The sequence below is a fragment of the Leiobunum rupestre genome, chromosome 1, assembly GCF_980474605.1.
Source record: "Leiobunum rupestre chromosome 1, qqLeiRupe1.1.hap1, whole genome shotgun sequence".
NCBI lineage: Eukaryota > Metazoa > Arthropoda > Arachnida > Opiliones > Sclerosomatidae > Leiobunum > Leiobunum rupestre.
Window position 1 is genome coordinate 21046806 of NC_143384.1, and position 21414 is coordinate 21068219.

Consider the following 21414-nt stretch of genomic DNA (forward strand, 5'->3'; position numbering starts at 1 on the left):
CGCGCAGTCGCTGTTACGCCTTTTTTACCCGATAGAGGGATAAGAACAGTGTTACGTTATCGCTAAAAGAAATTCAGAGCCACCAAGAAGGCAATAACGTGTAGACGTAACTAACGAGGAGACTACCCGAGGTGATAATCACCGATTTTGTTGAAACTAGGAGGGTACGTAGACCTTATGGTAACAAGAAATTTCACCAAGGGAAAAGTTGCAATGGGCATTAGTTTTGCCATGGCAACCGAAAATGTTTTTGACAACACAGTATGTATATTTTCCCATTGAAAATGACATGGGAATATGAGCACTAAAAAATAATAATAATAATTCTAATTAAAATTATTAATTTTGATCAAATTCAAACAACTAAATTCTATTTTATTAATTTTGATCAAATTCATTTATCATCGTCGATTTGGCGATTAGTTGGTAAATACATCTTTTTATTTTTATATTTCGCTTTTCTCCATTTTTACTGATTCTGATCAATTTTGATCAAATTGACCAAAATTCATCAAAATATCATAAAATTAATTTCATTTGTCAATTTTGATCTATTTTTTTGGTTTTGAAAATTTTCACAGGGCCTTAGAAGCGCTCAGATTCTCATGCTATTTTCAATGAGAAAATATACGTACTGTGTTGTCAAAAACATTTTCGGTTGCCATGGCAAAACTAATGCCCATTGCAACTTTTCCCTTGGTGAAATTTCTTGTTACCATAAGGTCTACGTACCCACCTAGTTTCAACAAAATCGGTGATTATCACCTCGGGTAGTCTCCTCGTTAGTTACGTCTACACGTTATTGCCTTCTTGGTGGCTCTGAATTTCTTTTAGCGATAACGTAACACTGTTCTTATCCCTCTATCGGGTAAAAAAGGCGTAACAGCGACTGCGCGTGTTCGAAGGTATCAAAATCAGCTAATTATAATTTTTAAACATGTGAGGGGGGGGGGGGAGTTGGTACAAATTAGCGGGGCCCGTGCAGTTTCGGGGCCCGATTTGGAACAAAAATCTCCAACAGTTACGGCTATATTGGGGCCCGAAATTAATATTTTCCAGGGGCCCGGGCCCGTTCTCGACAACCCCGAGGGATAAAATACTTTTGTTGGAAGGAAAAAGGTTGGAGTGTATGGAGCTGTTGGCTCGCGTGGCATGAAGGGCTTGCCACTTACGCATTGTAACCCGGAAACCTGAATTAATGGCTTTAAAAGTCGCTTCATGATTTAGGCCTAAGGTGGTGCCAAGGGTATTAGCCTAGCTGATTATAGTAATTATTTCTAAGTTTAAAAAATGATTTTTTTTGTATTTTAGTAACCTAATGTTTACCGTACCTAAACACCACTGAAAACTAGGGCAGGGTAACCACACGACCTGGAAAAGTCAGGGAACTTAAAAATGGGCCCTAAAAGTCAGGGAATTTTAAGCATTTGTAAAAAATCAGGGAATTCAATTTTATCTTGACACTTTTTGAACAGGGTTCGTACTCGACCTGGAAAACCTGAAAAAGTCAGGGAATTTGAAAATGTTTCCAAAAGGTCAGGGAAAAGTCAGGGAATTGGAAAATGTTTTCCAATGGTCAGGGAATAGTCAGGGAAATCTAAAATGGTCCAAAATAGTAAGTGAATTCTAAAATGACCCCAAAAACAAATCCGGCAAATAATAATTTTTTAAATGTATTAAAAATACATAATTAACATTTTTCAAGATTTTACCTCAAAACATAAATTTATTCTACCAAAATGGTCAGGGAAATTTGGCAATTTAGTCAGGGAAAACCTGTAAATGTCAGAGAATTAAATTCATGAAATTTTGTACGAACTCTGTTGAAGGTAATTTTACTCTAGTTATCTGACAATTTCTATGATTATAATTTAGTTCCTTTAAAGTTTTGCTAACTTTTTTAACGTTGCAATAATACTTTTGTACTGAATTGTAGGTTGATTTCAATTTATAAATTTCTGATAAAAGTAAAATAGTCAAGGAAAATCGCTTAAAATGGTCAGTGAAAACAGGGAATTTGAATCTGAAAATATTGTGGCAACCCTGTAGGGATTTCATTGCTCCATGTCGAGGCTAGGTTGCTTTTGAATAATAATTGATACTTTAGTTTAAGTACATTTAATCCTTTCAAATTCAAGTATTGTTTTAAAGTATTAGAATAAATATTGGTTGTTGAGCTTTGTTCCTCCACTGTTTTGGAAACAAATCCCATTCATTATTCATTCACGTTATTTAAATCTATTATCAAAACGTTACTTTGATGTTTCGTTTTATTCTGAGCTATAATTTAATAAATAAATACGCTTTTAAACTTAAGTAGGAAATAATTAAATCTCGTTGAATTGGATTTTTTTTATTTCCCAAAGTTCCCAAGTATCCTTTTAAATAAATTAGTTCCCTTTATCCGTTAACTTTCGTCCGGAATATTTAGAATTTATCAAATCAAATATTCCTTTGTATCAACTTCAACTTTGCCACGAAGATGTACTTTCGAAAGTAATTCTTTTATGCCCATTATAAATGAATAACACTCCACTTAAACGATTTTATTTTTATTTCAAAATTTCATCTTTTACTAAGAACATTTTCTTTCGGAGATATGTTGAAATTTAATATTGTTTTTCCTCTTAAATATCTGTAAATAATGAACTTTGTCGTATAACCAGAAGAATATAGTTTATTAGAGTTAAATTATTTTATTTTATTTCTGGATAAACCTATTTCCAAATTTTATCTTTTACTAAGAGGATTTTATTTCAGAAATATGTTTAAATTTAATAGATAGTTTTTTTCTAATATATCTACGTAAATAATTAACTTTATCGTATAACCAGAAGTATATTAGTTAACTATTTTATTACTAGATAAATCTAATCGATTTAAATTTATTTTATTCACTAACTCTGCTTACAGTATTTCAAAATTTAGTCCTTTATTGATGATTTTATTATGGAAATAGGTCTAAATTAGCAAATTTAATAAAAAATAACCAAATATTTTTCTTCTAAGAAAATAATGAACTTTGTCCTATAACCAGAAGTATATAGTATACTGGTGACATCACTTCCTATGTTTTATAATTTTCGTACTTTGCAATTTGTTTTCAATTTCGTTTTAAAGTTCGATAGAAGGCGTTCAAAAAGAGCCAGCCTTTTGCAAAAACACTTATATCGTTGGCTTTTACGGCTGACTGCTGTTTTGAAATGAAAATGTAATATCAGTTTAATACATTTATCTTGTCACGAGGTCTGTGATGTTTTCATATTAAATGTAATATTTCTATTCAACCAAAGTTCCTTTAAAATCATTTGTTTTATCTTTATTAAAATTATTCCTTTAATTTCCTATAAATTCAACTGAACGTTCCTATAATTTCCATAGGCCATGAAAGTGAAATATTGAGCAAGTTCCAACACGTGAATAATGCATAAACTGCATCACGCCTGTCGATTACCACAATTATAGTGCATTGGATATTTTACTTATATTAAACCATATGTTATCTATAAATTTTGGCGTAGTAATGATGTAAATCATTTTGAAAAATTAGTGGAAACTATATCTGTAACAAGCCAACAAAATTAATAATAAATAAATAAATCCAGGTGGCAAATAGTACGTGAAATGGTGTATAAATATTTCCGTCCTGGACTATAACGAATTCACTGTACCATAAGTTAAGGTAATAAACACCACCTATGGACTTATAATGCAGTTGAAATACGCGAAACAGTAGAAACGCTCCATAATAAAAAAGGGATAAAAAAGCTTAGCCCTGAGAAATTTAAAGTAATGATAAAACTTACAAAATACTCGGACCCATCTTCGAAGATAAAATTAAAACGCGGCACTCGGACCAAATATAATTCACTGACCAATGTGCGAAATTATCGACTTCAGTTTAAAGACAACTTTTTTTGAATATATTTTGTTGAATTAAGGAAATTTGAAGTTTATAAAATAAACAGTTTGAAAATTGCAATCAAACTAATTGTTTTAGGTTTTTTTACAAGCAATATTATCCACTATTGACCAAATTTGGCCACATTTTCATTTTTATACTTTTTGCAACTGGTCCGGATTTTTTGGTAACATAGTTTAAAATGATACCATCGTACCTCAAGAATTTATTAATTAATAATTTTAAAACTATGGTATAAAAATATTTAAAAATTGAGTCTTTAACAAAAGGGTTTCATGGATATTAGGATTGTAGACCATTGGACCGAAATCCCATTCGTCCGAATGTACCATTCAACCGAATTCCAATCGACCGAAAACCGGTTTTCATTCAATATACCGTTAGTGATACATATTTATATATCGTAGGTTACGTGACGATAGTATTTCTAATTTGGACTAAACTATGTCTTCAATATTTATTATTTCGTACCGACGTGTATTTTTAGACCTTTTTCCCTTGAAATTTTATATTTTCCGGGTTTAATTTTGGAAAATAACCTTGATAAGACCCGACGTGAAATAGTTGCCTACCATATCTAACCTAACCTAACGTAACCTAACCCAACCCAACCCGAACTAACCTAACCCAACCTAACCCAACCTGAACTAACCTAACCTAACCTAACCTAACCCAACCTGAACTAACCTACCCGAAGTGAAAACGAACCAGATTTAAATTTCCCATTCAACTGAATCCCGCCATGTTGGGCTATAAACGAAAATACTTTTCGGTTCAATGGGATTCGGTCAAACGGGATTCAGTCCAATAGTATACAACCGATATTAGCAGTGGCGTAGCCAGAAATCCTTCAAGGGAAGGGTTCAAACTATGTAAAATACCGGAGAGGGGTCGAGAAGGGGGTGAAATTTAATACAGCCAAAGCTACATCCAAGGGGAGTTCGGACACGGATTCCCTCCCTTTGTCTACGCCACTGGATATTATAACACTTTTTATTATCCATGAGACCCTTTTGTTAAAGACTAAATTTTTAAATTTATTAATTCATTAATTAAAAATCGATTTACATAATTTACATCGAATGTTTTATTGTTTTTTATTTTATCGATTTTTTTAACGTTTTATGCAGCTTTGTCATGACAAATTGTTTGATAATGTAAGCGAAGAGGTAACGTAAACTACATTTTAATTTAATTTATAATTAAAATGCAGGGCAACCACTATGTCCCTAAAATACCCAAATGTCCTTATTTTACTTCAAGGTCCCTAATCTACCCTAAAATCGGGGTTTGGTCCCTAAAGTACCCTATTTACATGAAATGCAGGGAAACCATCGCAGGCTTAAAATATTTTTATACATCTGCTCAAGGGCTGTTTACAAAATAGTCAAATCTGAGGATAACCGATAAATTAAATCGAACATAGTACACAAAGTAGCGCCACAAGCTCGGTAACATGATTAAATTCTAGGACAGAGCCTCCCTGTTAGGTTGTCAAATTTCAAAAAATATAAATACCAAGGCAGTTTTGGGATTTAGTTTAAAAAAATATCACATTTTGTTTTACATTTGTCCCTTTTTGGTTCCAATCTTGAAAATTTCATCCCTATTTGGTTCCAATTTGATAAATTTCATCCCTATTTGGTTCCAATTTGGAAATTTCGTCCGTGTTTGGTTCCAATTTGGAAAATTCTGTTCGTATTTGGTTCCAATTTTGAAAAAATGTGTCCCTACTTGGTTCCAAATTTGAAAATTTTTGTCCCTATTTGGTTCCAATTTTGGAAAAACTTGTCCCTATTTGGTTCCAATTTTGGAAATTTTTGTCCCTATTTGGTTTCCATTTTGGAAAATTTTTGTCCCTATTTGGTTCCAATTTTAGAATTTTTTTGTCCCTATTTGGTTCCAATTTTGGAAATTCTTTGTCCCTATTTGGTTCCAATTTTGGAAATTCTTTGTCCCTATTTGGTTCCAATTTTGGAAATTCTTTGTCCCTATTTGGTTCCAATTTTGGAAAATTTTTGTCCCTATTTGGTTCCAATTTTTGAAAATTTTTCTCCCTATTTGGTTCCAATTTTGGAAAAATTTGTCCCTATTTGGTTCCAATTTTGGAAATTTTTTGTCCCTATTTGGTTCCCATTTTGGAAAATTTTTGTCCCTATTTGGTTCCCATTTTGGAAATTTTCTTAAAAATTGTCCCTATTTGGGAAATTTTTGTCCCTATTTTACCCTGTTTTTATTGCAAAACGTCATGTTTAGGGAAACAATGAGATACCGCGCTGATTTGATTTTGTTTAGGAAGAAGGAGCTTATTGTTAGACCATTTGGTAGATCCAACTCTAAAAAAATCTCAACGTAGTCAATCTCTCTATCAAGTAGAAATCCGTGGTTCTGCGGTAGAACGCTCACCTGTCGTGTAAGAGGGCTCAGGTTCGAATCTCGGCCGATTAAAAACTGATTCTAAGAAACTGGGGACGCAGTGATTACCCTTTGCCCCGAAAATGCGAACGCGTTCTCAGGCCTGACAGACAGACAGACAGACACGGAGGTTGCATAACCCCTCCTAGGGTACAAAGTCCCCTCGGAGAGGTAAAAACATGCTACGGTTTAAATCAACATCATACGCTAAACAATTGTTATTTCTAGTAAATACGTTTTGTAAACAATCTGGGCAAAGACCCATCCCGATTTAACACACTTTACCCATTAATATCGTCCACCAGGCGGCGGCGCAAACGTTGCTAGGGAACGTCGTTTGGGGGCGCTGAACTTCAATTGGGAGAGTAAATAAAAGTTAAATTGTAATCATATTAAAATCCTTGTCTGTATATAAAATTGTTCGGCGCAGGGGGGGGGGGAGAAAACGGGGGTCGCCGAAGGAAGAAAAGTACGCGGGGGGAAGGCACTGAGCGGGGGAAAGAGTTTGAAACAGCTATTATTGATTTTTAACTGTCTTGTTTAACGACAACCCTAAAAATTGGACAGCGATAGTTTTCTAAATGGATCTTAAATTGAGTTTTTATACGACCCTTTTTCAAGTTAGTTTCATGCTGTTTATTTAGCATTTGTTCCTTTTATTGGACATTAGACCGGTTAAGCCCACTTTATAACGCGCTTTATTGCGCGCAGACTGTTTGCACTACACGTTTCTCTTGCGTGTTTTCTGACGTAGGCTTAACCTTGTCTATTTTTAAACGCGAAGACTTCTTGTTTAATTTAGGCTATTATAGGGTGATCATATGTGTTCATATAACTTTCTATAATTACACTATTTTAATATTTTTCATATATTTGTGGACATTTTCGGGCTTTACTTGTTGCAATTGTAGATTGTGATATCAAAATCTACAAAATTAGAAAGAATCTTAGAAGTATTAGAAATCTTCTTTAACTTAAATAATTATTAAACCAAATTCCTTTTAAAAACCACGTATTTTCACTTGAGAAGTACAATAAACCTAGATTTCCCCGTGGTGTTAATGTAATTTATCATATATTTTCCTTCATTTTGCAAAAAAATCTCTTAAAATTCCCTATTTTTCCCCATAAGATTTTTTTGAGTTTCTTGTGGTCACCATGCTATAAATATTATTAGTTTTTGATATTTAATAATTCATTGTTAAACGTTGGTAGCAGGTACAAATCTCGTACACTCTAGAAAAAAAACGATTTTATATTGAAAATTAGCTACAAAATCTTGAAATCAGCCTAAAAAAAGAGAAATCGTTATTTGAAATCTCAAAACAGTATCCAATTTCTGAAACCACTTAGAGATTCAAAATCTCAAAATATTCAAATGTCGGACCCCTTCGTTGGTTCCACGATAATTCTCCGAAATCCCACGATAATTCTCCGAAATCCCACGATAATTCTCCGAAATCCCACGATAATTCTCCGAAATCCCACGATAATTCTCCGAAATCCCACGATAATTCTCCGAAATCCCACGATAATTCTCCGAAATCCCACGATAATTCTCCGAAATCCCACGATAATTCTCCGAAATCCCACGATAATTCTCCGAAATCCCAAATCAAACGTGAAATCCCAGACACATTTTTGGTGAATCTTCGACCCCTTGGTTCTATGAAAAAATAAAAATCTAAACGTTGTCTAAGAGGTGAAGTATTCCACTCAAATAAATCTGAACCTAAATAGGCAAAATACTCACTGAATCTTACGACCTAGGTTTAGCTAGCAATTGCACCCAAAGCTTGTCTTTATAACTTTCGTATTTAGCCCGTTTTATATTGATCTAGGTGGACAACGCTACAAATATAAATGCCAAGTAGACTGGGCGTTAAACCTACCCCAAAGACCTGGTTGCCAGTTCTGTCAATTCTAACGAGCCAATTTCTCTCGTTTATATTTATATCTGTGTGTAATTCTTCCCCCTCTATCAAATGCTGCCTCCAAAAGCTATTATAGATCGGTCTACCCTATGTTACGTTGTTGACTGTGTTGCTTAACTTGATAACTTTAGTCTCGCGATATTAAGTGGGCAGGTTTTGGCTGGGACGCTGAGTTCGAACCTCCGCCAAAGTTGTAGGGTTAAATTTCTTCGACAATTTCGTAAGTGATTTTTTGTTTATAATTCTTAAGGTGTATGATCAAAAGTAAATAGGGTTAGAAAGAATTGTGACTGAATCTGTGTTCTTGCTGGGTGCCTGGGTTACAACATTACTTGGAAAGGTCCGGGAATCCTAAAATGGTTCTAAACGGCAGGGAAGTCATGAAATCAGAATATTTGTCTAAATGTCAGGGAAATGATTTTTTTTAAATTGGCATTAAAATTTTAATTTTCCATTCCTTTAAATGCTTCGATTTAAGAATTTGGTCCCGTTTTGATAATGCCAATTATGCAATCTAGTGTTGTAAGTTGGAAAATAACCGAGGCCTTTTTTTCGAAATAATTTCCGTATTTTTCCGAAAAAAATAAAAAAGTGTTCATTCCATGATTAGTCTAATATACAGTGTTGTCGTCTGAAACCCGGCGACGTCACCATTGTAATTTGCCTATTGTTAAAAAACGGAAACTGTCATGGCGGCCACTATTAACACTACAGCTGTGACGTTACAAGTTTTCAAAATCGTATCAGACGACAACACTCTATTGTTTGCAAATTTAAATAAAGCGGCATTTTCGCCTCATTTTTTCGAATCTTAAAGTAAAACTAAACCTCTAGACCAGTTTAAACTGATTAACAATGTAACGCTATTAATGTTTTGTAGTATGTTTACTGATATTAGACATTCGATATCGATTAAAAGTTAACATTAAAAACCCTTAAAAATTAATTTCTTTAAATTTTTTATTTTTCTGATTTGCGGAAACTTTCCCGCAATTCGATTAATTTTATTTTAAAATTAAAATATTTTACTAAAAAGTATATGAAGTAATTTTTAATCACTATTGTTTTTGCCCTAATAGAGTCTGAAAACATTAGTGAACTACTTTTTATCTCGACGGATTACCAATTAAAGGGGTTTTCCCTGATTTCATCGGTTTCTCCTTTCCATAAGAACTTCATGAGGTTAAGGGTTTTTTATTCTAGTCTAGAGGTTTAGCTTTACTTTTGTATTCGACAAAATGAGGCGAAAATACAGCGAAAATTAAATTTGCGAACAATATTAGGCTAATCATGGAATTATTTTTTTTACAACTCTAGGGGATTTAATATAATATTGATATTATACTATACATTATGATATTATACTATACATTATTATATTTTATAAATTATATATATTATATTATATTATATTATATTATATATTATATTATTATATATTATATTATTATATATTATATTATATATATTATATTTTATTTCATTATAAAGTATATCAATTAGTGGAAACTATAAACACGGCGTTTTCAAGAATGAAATTGCGTTTTCCGCCTTTTCAAACTCTTTCCCGGCATAGCAAGAGCGTAATAGTCTCCCAGAAGTTATTTGATTGCCCCCCCCCCCTACCCGTGGTCCAACTGCAACCCCCCTCGCCTGGCATTTTCTCTGGTTCTGTTCCGCTATTGTGTTTATAGAAGGGAATGTATTTTTCATTTTGGGCTTTAATTACAACTCTTTTCCGCGGCTAGAATTGCTTCGTTACTTATTAATCGAGAAAATGTTCCAACGTAAACAAAACGATAATATAACAGTAGTTTTGCGCGCCACCGTCCGTTCGTTTTCTCCGTGTGTATTGAGTTAGTTGTGTTGAGGGGGTGGAAGATCGGGGGATTTTACGGAAATGACGTCAGAGCCCAAAATGAAAGATTTCGGAAATTGTGGAGGGATTTGAGTCTTTTCGAAAGATGTTAGGATAATGATATATTCTAATATTTGATATTAATTTATTTTAATTTATATTGATATTAATTAATTTATATTGATATTAATTAATTTATATTGATATTAATTAATTTATATTGATATTTATTAATTTATATTGATATTAATTAATTTATATTGATATTAATTATTTTAATTTATATTGATATTAAATTATTTTAATTTTTATTGATATTCATTTATTTTAATTTATATTGATATTCATTTATTTTCATTTATATTGATATTAAATTATTTTAATTTTTATTGATATTCATTTATTTTCATTTATATTGATATTCATTTCTTTTAATTTATATTGATATTCATTTATTTTAATTTATATTGATATTCATTTATATTTGATATTCATTTATATTTGATATTCATTTATATTTGATATTCATTTATATTTGATATTCATTTATATTTGATATTCATTTATATTTTATATTCATTTATATTGATATTCATTTATATTGATATTCATTTATATTTGATATTCATTTATATTTGATATTCATTGATATTAAGGTATATTTGATATTCATTGATATTAAGGTATATTTGATATTTATTTATATTAAGGTATATTTGACATTTGACATTTATTTATATTAAGGTATATTTCATAATTACGCTAACGTTAAATATATCGAATTAATCCAAATTTAATAATTGACAACGAAAAATACAGAAACAGTGTCGCTAAATTTTGTTTATGGGATTTTGAATCAATCTCAATATGATTTCCGAAAATGGAAACTGATTTTGTGATTTGGTTATTTCGTTTTTCGTCCAGATTTGGGGATTTTCAAGTTGAGTTGTAGATTTTTAAAATTCTTTTTATCTCTAGAGTGTACGAGATTTCCCCGAATGTCGGACCCCTCGCTTCAAATGGCGTCCGTGACGTCGTATATGAACGTCCCCCTCCGCGAGTCCGCTTTGGAGAATCTATCGGCGAATGTTTGTTCGCGAGGTAGAGGCGGAAAGCGTAGGGCGAATGAACTCTTCGGCAGTCTGAAAGTCACCTATTCGAGCCCCTCTACCGGTTGTTCTCGACATTATTAGATAAAACTCGGGCGAAGGAGGGCCGGACATTCTTGAATCTCGCGGCCCTTAAAATATATAGGCCTGCATGCCCGCCTGCGCGCCTCGTTTCTCGAACTTTGACGATAACGCCCCGCTATAGAACATTTTGGTTACCTTCGAAACCGATGGGACCAAAATGGCTATTGCCAAGGCTTAGCGAAGGGGAGGAAGGATGGGGGAAAACACCATCTTCAACCTGTACGTGGGCTTACCGCCTAGACAACTCCCAGAACGAAAATGTCGCGGCTTATACGTATACAGTCGTGTTGTTAATTTTCCGGAAAATAAAATGCGCAAACTTTTCCAAGAGGTCGGACACTTGCCATTATTTTGTACGGGATTTCGGGATTTCGTAGAGATTTAGGCGATTTTATCATTACTTTTTGAAGTGATTTTGATATTTCAATGTTAATTTACCATAGAGAGAATTAAAAGATTTTGTGATTTTAGACAAAGTGTACGGGATTTTGGTAAATGTCCGACCCCTTTTCGCAAATCGGAAAAATTCAAAATTTAAACATAAATTACTTTTTAAGGGTTTTTAATGCTTTTAAATTTTAATCGATATAAAATGTATCAGTAAACTAGGGATGCACCGATATATCGGTAACCGATATATCGGCTAATTTTTCAAATATCGGTATCGGCCAATATCGGCTTAAGCGAGGCCGATATTAGCCGATACTTCTGGTATTAGAAAAATATTTTCAGGAAAAACTTTAAAAAAAGGCGATACTCAACTAACTAATTAATGGAAAACATTTATTGCCACAACTTTACATTTCCTTTTAAAAAGGCCAGTTGATCGCTGTTGTAGGAAATAATTATTCGCGTCCAAAACGGTCAGGAATCATAAGTGGTTTTTCGACTCCAAAAGCCATAGATCATATCATTTTTTAACAGGTGGTTACGAGAGTAAACAAAAAAGCATAATATTGTGATAGGTAACTTTGTTAATATCGGCCGATATATCGGCTATCCTAGGCCGATAAAATCGGCCGATATTATCGGCCACGATTAGCCGATATATCGGCTGTACCCATATCGGTGCATCACTACAGTAAACATACTACAAAACATTAATAGTGTTACATTGTTAATCAGTTTAAACTAGTCTAGAGGTTTAGTTTTACTTTTAGATTCGAAAAAATGAGGCGAAAATTCCGTTTTATTTAAATTTGCAAACAATATTAGACTAATCATGGAAAGGAAACTGTTTTATTTTTTTCGGAAAAATACGGAAAAAAGGCCTCGGTCATTTTACGGAAATTTTCCGACTTACAACACTATTTTAAGACCATGGGGTTGGGTTGGTTTTCGTTTAGTCTTGTTCTTGTAGAACGTTGGCTATTTTTAAGTGAATATCATGGTATTTTTTAGGGCTGTGCGAGTCCCCTTTTTTGGATTTCGAGTCGAGTCCGAGTCCCAAAAAATTGGACTCACCAATTTGCGAGTCCCATTTTCGAGTACTCATTCGAGTCTTCGAGTCCCTAAGAATTAGCCACGAGCAATATTCGAGTCTTAAATTTCGGAACGAGTCCATTAGAATTGTCAATTTCGTCAAGTTGAAGTTGTTCAACGTCAATTTAAAATTGGGACTGATAATTTTCTTCAGAAGAATTGGAATATTCATCAGGAGCTAAAATTTCTTCTTGAAAAGTATTATTAAAACGTTTCTTCTTCGATGTTTTACTCATATTTTCCACTGAAAATCTGAATAAAGAATAAACTTAAAGCGGGAGCCCGGAGTACTTCTTTCAAAGATCTGACTCTGTCTTCCCTCCACTTCTGCAGGACCGAAAATAAAAGTATAACCAAAACTAAAACCGTAGCTCAAACTATCCATGTGAGTCATGTGACCTCTGACTAAACCAAGGTTGCCACACGTCAGGGAAAACAGGGAAATCAGGGAAAAGTCAGGGAATTTAAAAATCTGCCTAAAAGTCAGGGGAATGTCAGGGAATTTTAATAATTTGTAAAGATTCAGGGAAAAGTCAGGGAATTTAATTTTATCTGGGCACTTTTTGAAGGTAATTTAACTCTAGATGTATGACAAATTCGACGATTATCATTTATTTCCTTGAATGTTTCAACATTGCAACAACCTTTTTACTTAAATATATGGCCATCCAAATTTATTAACTTCTGATAAAAGTAAAATATAAAAGAAAAATTTTGCCCTTAATAAGTCAGGGAAAATCTCTTAAAATGGTCAGGGAAAACAGGGAATAGTCAGGGAATTTGAATCTGAAAATTTTGTGGCAACCCTGTAAACAAACTGCGTTAACGCTACCGCAGCGCCAATACGGGACTTTTACAAAAAAAATAAACAAATAAAAATGACGGACTCGGTGGAAAATAACGGACTCGTATTAAAAAAATTGGACTCGCGAGTAATTTTTAGGACTCGGTGAACGGCTCGCAAGTCCACTCGAGTAATAAAAATTAAAATTTTCGAGTCCCAGTCCGAGTACTCGCACAGCCTTAGTATTTTTCGTCATTTTAGTCATATGCATCTTACGTTTTTTTTAGGATAGTTTCCGGTTGAGAATTTCACAGGTGTTTTGTTTGATACAGGTGGAGCTATCAGTTATTTACAGGAATCCATACCTCTACATGGTATGCTTATCCTGGCGAATCGCGTATAGTAAGATCACCCTGACGGCTTCGGCCCCGCCTACGAGAGATAAAAAACCCCCTCTGCGCGCGCTCCCCTCTGACGTTGTTGTTTGTTAAGTTAACATTGTGACGTCAAGAAAACTGTCAGCCACATCGAGACGAAAATCTGCCGCGATAAGCATTCCAAGTATAGGTATGGATTCCTGTTATTTATAACTTATTTCGCGTTGAGTAAGGTTCTAAGCTTAACAATTGGTTTTCTGTTTTGTGTAAATTAACAAAAAATCTAATTATATAATAATGTATAACCCCATTATTTTTAGTAGTATCATAAATAACATAATATTATTTTTATTATTAAGCTTAATATTTGGGTTACTGTTTTGTGTAAATCGTAATCAAAGATCTATAATTAATCTTCAAATTACTTAGGGTATAAATTATTTTACAGTACCATCATAAGTAACGTAATATTATTGTTACTTATGGATTAAGCTTTTATATTACTATAACATTTTTTTGGAAAATACGAATATTATCAGTATGAGTCAGTAACGGTGTACCCTTTTTTTTTTCAAAACCGTTCACGTAACAAATTCCCCCTTCATTCCACTCGCTTGAAACGCGCCAAAAATTCGACCAACCTAACAGCGTCGTATCGCCGTATAGTCCCCTTTCCCTTCGAACACCGTAATAACTTGTCATCAAATAATTACCAAGCGTGTAATTAATTTGGACGTTACCATAATAGACCGATAAAACCGGGTTTGCGAGTAATGCCTTGATATATACCGTTATTTTATCAACCTTTGTAGCCCTCCTCCCAAGCCCCACCTTTCCCTCGTGATAATAAGACCTAAGCGGGTCCCCGAGCCTTTCCGAAGATTCCATCGACTGAATTCAGTTACATAACGGTCTAAATTCGGGCTTAAAACTAGCTGAAACAGTCGATAGTGTTCTGACACAGCCCAAAAAACCTTCCCGTAGCATTCCAGAACTGCTATTAGGCTGGCAAAACCTCGTCGCTAAAGCGTGCTGGGTTCACGTGCTTGCTTCCCCCCCCCCCCCCCACGTCCTGCACGCCCTCCCTCTACGGTCTCCCCGGTCCGGCGCTCCCTCTAGCGGATTGTTGCGAAAGCTCCCAGCCACGCTCTCCCGCTTCCAGATCGATGTGTTTCCATAGCAACCGCTTCTCGCCCCTTAGATGCGGGGTTGAAGGGAATGAAGGATCTAAGTCTCCCCCCCGCATCCTCTTACCATCCCTGCTTTCCCTCCCTCCCGCGGGCGCGTCGTGTTCCGTTCACTTCCCCGCCCACCCTTCCTACTACGGAAACTATATAGATTTTATACTAGCATTGGACACAAACTAACAGATTGGGGGTAATTGAAATAATGTCTTGTCCATTTTATAGCAGTTTTTGGTGGCCTTGACTCGAGCTATTTTTGATGATTAAATTTCCAAATTTTCCAGTTAGTTTGTCGGTGGTTGTCATATAGTCTACGCGTTTGTTTTACGGGAATTTTGATACTTTGTTTACGTTTTCGAGGTGCATTTTGAAGGGGCTTGTTGTTCGAGTTGTTACGATCAAGGTCCTTTTTAGGTGGTATAGCCCATTTTAATTGGAATGTGTGGTGTTAGCTGGAAGTTTTCATTGTTTGTTTATTGAAGTAATTAGATTTGTTAGCTGAATTGTTTATTTTAGGTTGTTGTATTTTAATATTTTGTGAATTTTCTAAAAATTCCGATAAATATGTTTAAATAAGAATGATTTTTTAACAAAGGATTGTTTTTTTTTCTCTTTTGGTCGTGTAGCTTCGAGTCCTGAACCCACGAGTAACCATCAGGCGCCTGACTATGGCAGCGGTGTAGGAAGCGCCTACCAGGCCAGTGCAGTCGCAGCGGCTGTGGCCGCGGCAGCCGCCGCTGCAGCCGTGTCCAGTAGCGGACCTCCCTCTTCAGTGGCCTCAGGTACTGCGGGTGGGCTGGCTCTGGCCAACGCGACTGGGGTCTCAGCTATGCATCAAGCCACTTCTTTAACGTCTAACTATCATAGTGAGCTTGCGTCATCTCATTTCACTTTGTGTCTTTATGTTCGTGTTTCTAGTTTTGTCGTCATTAGAATTTTTGGAAATTATTTTGATCGTAGTTGTCAAAAGGCGTTTAAATCATGGACCAAGAATTTAAGGGGACTCACTTTCCCCAATATTTTGACACGGTAGGCGTGGCCTAAATCGGAAGGCTTACTGAGGTACATCAGCCGCTTTGAAGCGCCTCAAGAATTTGTTCAATTATCACTGCGAGTTGGGGCTTCGGAGACAGTACGTGCGATAAAGTTAGGTTAGAAATGAAATGGATTCTAATTAATTTGATTAAAAAAACCTTAGCCATACGCGGCTTACTGGCTATTTTTACTTAACACAATGGTTAATTACCATTACTTAAACCTTTAAAGGCCCAATTTAAAAATAAAAGGTCAAAAACTTACTAAGCTTCATCATTTAACCGACAACAACGGCGCCATTTTGTCAAATAGAACGTGCTCGCTCAGCTTCTCAACGAAACTACGTGGACGCCAAGTTTGTCCACATTGAACTAAAATGAACCGTGATTTTCCTATTCCCAGTATTCACGCGTGCTTTTTAAAGCCTGAACAGTGATTCCCTTCAGATTCTTGGTCCATGCTTATATAAATCATCCTCCCAAGAAATCACCAAGAAGTAATATTTCTTAGAGCCAGGGCCCGCAAGGTATTGTTTATATAGTGCTTGTGGAAATAATTTAAACTTTTCACCTGTAAACAGAACGTTGTGTATTTGCCAAACCTTAATATATGTCAAAAAAGCTACCTGGTTAAAAGGGAACGCTTGTTGCTGCCGTAAAGGTGAAAAATATCCAATATTTTAACAAGCCCTATATAAACACTGACTTGCAGGTCCTGGCTCTCGGAAATATTACTGATTTATTGAAGAGTTTGTAGTTGGTGTCTTTTCGCTTGTTCCGGGATTTCGAATAGTTTGAGTCGGAGTAAAAACGTTTTTCCAATATGGCTGCCTGTGACCTTTTCAGCAGACGACAAAATACGATTTACTCTCTTTACACCTCCTTTTACTCCTAATACTCCGGAACAAGCGAAATATTTATGGGCCGGAGTAATTCTTATCCCCGAAACAGGCGAATAAAACATTTTTAGGGAAAAAGAGTACACTCTTAGTCCGAGAACAGGCGAAAAGAAACTACCTAATGTTGAGCCTCCCTATCTCGAAATGCTTCCAATTCATTTGGGTCCCTCAGAACTGAACTGAACTGAACTGAACTACGCGTGGAGTCGGTGTAATTTGGTTTCTGAAATTCGTATCATTTTAGGCTCCGTGATGTCCAGCATGGGATACTCCGATCGCGCCTACGAAAATCAAATGGTCAGTTTACGCTTCTCGTTTCTTTCTGTAGAATGGGTTTTTTGACGACACATCAAAATAGTGTTTTAATAATTTCCAGGGTGGTCACTGCCAAACGAACAGTTACTCGGCGTACCAGCCGCCTCCGTCGCCCTACCGGCCGCACCCGGTCTCGCCACCCACTCACCATCAGTCGCCGTACGGCGGAACCCCAGGCGCGGGACAAATGCATCTCCCATCGATATCGTACTCGACCGGACATCAACTTAGCCCCTACTCAACCACTCAAGGACATTACGGACCTTCCCCGCTATCAAACCAAGACGTGTACCACGGTCGATCGCCGCCTATCTACGGATCCAGTCCCAACGCTCATCTCCTCCAACAGTCCATGAAACCGCCACCCTCGGGAGCGTCGTCTCCGTGGGCGCATCCTGGTCACGACGCTAGTAACAACGGAGATTTGTTATATCAAGGTCAGTCATCGGCGTCGCGGGCTCTACCGCCACCTTCGCACCTCAGTAGCAGCACCCCGTCATCCCCGATGCCGCCTCCACCGATGAGGTCGCCGCCAGTATCCATGTCGACTCCGGTAGGGCATTACCATCGTCAGATGCCACCCTCTAATTCCTCGCCTAGCCATTCCCCGCACCAGTGGCCTCAAACGGGTCAGATTCCTAGTCCCAGCGGAGCCATGTTGCATTCTCCGCGGACGACGCCGTCTCCCTTACCCAACCACGGACGATCACCGGGGCACACCCCTTTTTCGCCACCCCCCGCTTCAGCAACTCCGTCCCCGCACCATCATCACGCCTCCCCCCTGGTTGGGGTGCCCCCTTCGCCCATGACAACCCATCATCAGCAACAACAACAACAACAACAACAGTCTTGTAAAACGCCTCCTACCTCGGGTTCAACCTCCCCGCCACCCTCTCAAAATGTCTCGGCTATGGGCAGCCCCTCTCAGCCCAGCGGCTTGGTCGGGGGACCGTCGGACCCATTGCAATCGCTGCAGAAAATGGTCATGTTGGACTCTGAAATGGTGGACGCCAACGCCGCCGTCGTGCGCGGTCAGTACGAGATGAACCAGAGTCATTCCCACCCACATCCGCCTCCCCCGCCGTCGCATCAACCGCACCATCAACAACATCACCCCGGTACAAACGTTAACCGACCATCGTCGTATTTTTCCTCAGTGGAAAATCTTGCCGGGAACGATCCCGGCTCGCCCTACCCGACTTACTACAATCTAGATCAAAATCGACTTTGTACACCCCCCAGAGCGGGTGTATCTACCCCGACTAGTTCAACTTTTACGTCTGCTCAAGATTCGGCTTCAAACAGCTCGGTTAGCGTCGAGTCATATCCCGTCGTCGTCGATTCGTCTCATCAACTGAATGGTGATATGGTTTCGCAACATCAGAGAGTCGATTGTAATCCGAGACCAGGAGGGTCGATGGACGCCAGTAGGAGCGGCCACGATGGCTCGGACTCTATGGTTGATTGCGGCATGTCGAACGGGAACTCCGACGAGATGATCTCGTACGACATCCCCGGGTATGCTGGTAAAAAGAAGTACGCCAAGGGCGTTCGTGGCAGAAGAGGTTCGCCCTCGGAATTCGGAGGAGTTAATCAGGGTGATAAGGACATGATGATGTACGGACCAGGAGGAGTTGGGCCAATGGTCGTTAGAAAACCTTATCCTGGTAGTGACGGCACCAACGGACAGATGGAGTACTATCCGGATGATCGAGTTCACTTGGGAGTTATGAGAAAAAGAGGGCGTGGCAGTCGTTTCGCCGGCTCGCCACGTTGGGGCGGAAGAATGCTGGTGGAGGGCGAGAATGAACTAGGTGGCGCCACTGCCTCGGCTGAAGAAGTAAGCGGCGTTTGCTCTTTGGATGAAGGTGGAATGTACCTATCCTTGGCGTTGAAAAGAGGACAACGTAAGAAAAGAACTGTGGTTAGCCCCGGTACGATACAACCACCAATGGGTGAAAACTTAATGGAAGACCCTAGGTACAATGATCCGAGCTTAGCCATGAGTAGATCCCCTCGCGCCCGGGGGATGCGATCTCCTCGAGGCAGTGGACGCAGAAGTAGGCGAAGAGCCGGGGGAGGCCCTTTTAGCCACTTTGTCAACGAAAGGCCGCCCTTCGACGGTGGTTTTCTCGACTCCAGCGGTAACGCTACCGATGGTATGAGGGAAACCGGTTATCTGGGTACTGGTGGATTAGAACCCGGTGCAGTTTTACCAACAATTCGCGATCCTACCATGATGGCGGGAGTCGTTGACGAGGAAAACATGCACGATGGTGCTCCGTTCTTAAAATCTGGCATGCTGGAGACGCCTAGAAGTATTCCTCCGCCGCCACCGCCATCTACGTCTCAGGACCTTCAATTTGGTCAGAGGAATCCTCAGGTTACTGGTAATGTTCCTCCTAATCACATGCAGGAGGGTATCGGAGTGCCACCTAGGCCCGATGACTATTACAGTCAGCAAAGTTACCAGGGAGAGCCAGCGGCTGGTATGCCCATGGGTGGCGTATCGTATCCTGGACAACCTCAAGTAGAACGCAAAAGAGGGCGCCCTAGGGGGAGCAAGAACAAACCTAAGCAGCCAGGCGAAGAAAACAGCCCTAACAAGAAAACCCCGCCGTCGCAACAGGGCACTCCTACTAAGAGTCCTAATATTGTGATTGTGAAGAAAGAAGAGCCGCCAACCTCGGAGCCAGACACACCTTTTTTAAAGAAGAATTTTAAAGGGAGAACTTTTTTAGGACCAGTTATACGCTTGACGGGAACGCGGGAAAAACCTTTGAGTGTTGAAGTTGTTAATTTTGCCGTTACGGACGAAGTTAAGGAGACCAGTAAGGTGGGAGCCAAACAGAAACGAGCCCTCTCAACGCCGATGAGCTCGCTGGGATCTTCCATGTTGGCGAGGAAGAAGTTGGGTGTTTTGGGGCACAGTAGCACGTTGTCGCCGCTTTACGACGCTTTTACTAGGGATCGATCCTGGGTGTGTTCGCTTTGTCATAAAAACAGTCACTATCGCGGTTTGGGTGATCTTTTTGGACCGTATTTCTCGAGCGAAGATCAACAACGGATCGCGGAAGCTGCGGCTTCGGCCACCCCTACTGGGCCATACTCTTCGGGAGTACCCACTCCTACTAGCATTCCAGAGAACGAAGAAAGTAACAAAGTTTGGGATTCAAGCGTAGCACCCGTTTCTAGCGGTGCCCCGTCTCAAGCCAACCACAGTCCATTAAGCCGCCAAGTACGTGGCAAACGCAAACGCTCTGATGCTTCCGAAGAGTGTTTGAAATCTACTTTACTAAAAAGGGCAAAACAGGTAGCCTGTCCAATCCTTATTAAGAAAGCGATTGTTATTGAATGAATTATGATTCAGAAATTTATCTAAATTGTTTTAGGGTAAAAAATCCAGTAGCATTCTTGGAATTGCAGCGTCTACAGCGTCTGCCGCTTCATCGCTGGACGGACATCCGTCGGGTGAAATTGAATGCACCAGCTCAATTAGTATGGCAGCTAGTGGCCATATTCCCATTGGTGATACTAACCCCAGTGGTATTGAGTATTGGGTCCACGAAGATTGCGCTATTTGGTCTCAGGGAGTTTATTTAGTCAGGCAGCAAGTGAGAGGGCTTGACGAAGCTGTGAAAGAAGCTGCCGAGATGGTACGAAGAACGACAATTATATTCATTCTCAACTAATATTGAATACATTTCTTTAACCTTTTCCATAGATCTGTTGTAAATGTAAACTAAATGGAGCCACGTTGGGATGTTTTAGTAAAGGATGTACAGAGCAGTACCATTTCATCTGCGCCAAGGATAGGGGTAAAAAATTAATATAATTTAGGGGGAACTTTATTTTTAATTATATTATGGACTTAAAAGAGATATTTTAGCTCTTTGGCTTTTAGCTGGGAGCTTTATATTGTTGAGATTTATTAATTATTTCTATAATTTTTCTATTAGGCTGTGAAATGGATGAACTAAACTTTTCTATGCTCTGTCCTAAGCACAAAGTAAGAAT

General features: G+C 37.9%; 1 protein-coding gene across 2 annotated transcripts in view; it reads left to right on the forward strand.

Moving 5' to 3' along the window:
* LOC149961340 (uncharacterized) overlaps nt 1-21414 on the forward strand; it is a 31932-nt gene that overhangs the window by 9307 nt on the left and 1211 nt on the right. For both annotated transcript variants that reach the window (XM_090176825.1, XM_090176824.1), the window contains 6 exons: nt 15776-16015; nt 17327-17379; nt 17459-20710; nt 20790-21053; nt 21122-21215; nt 21357-21406. In XM_090176825.1, coding sequence (XP_090032951.1) covers nt 15776-16015; nt 17327-17379; nt 17459-20710; nt 20790-21053; nt 21122-21215; nt 21357-21406 — 3953 coding nt within the window. The remainder of the gene's footprint in view (nt 1-15775; nt 16016-17326; nt 17380-17458; nt 20711-20789; nt 21054-21121; nt 21216-21356; nt 21407-21414) is intronic.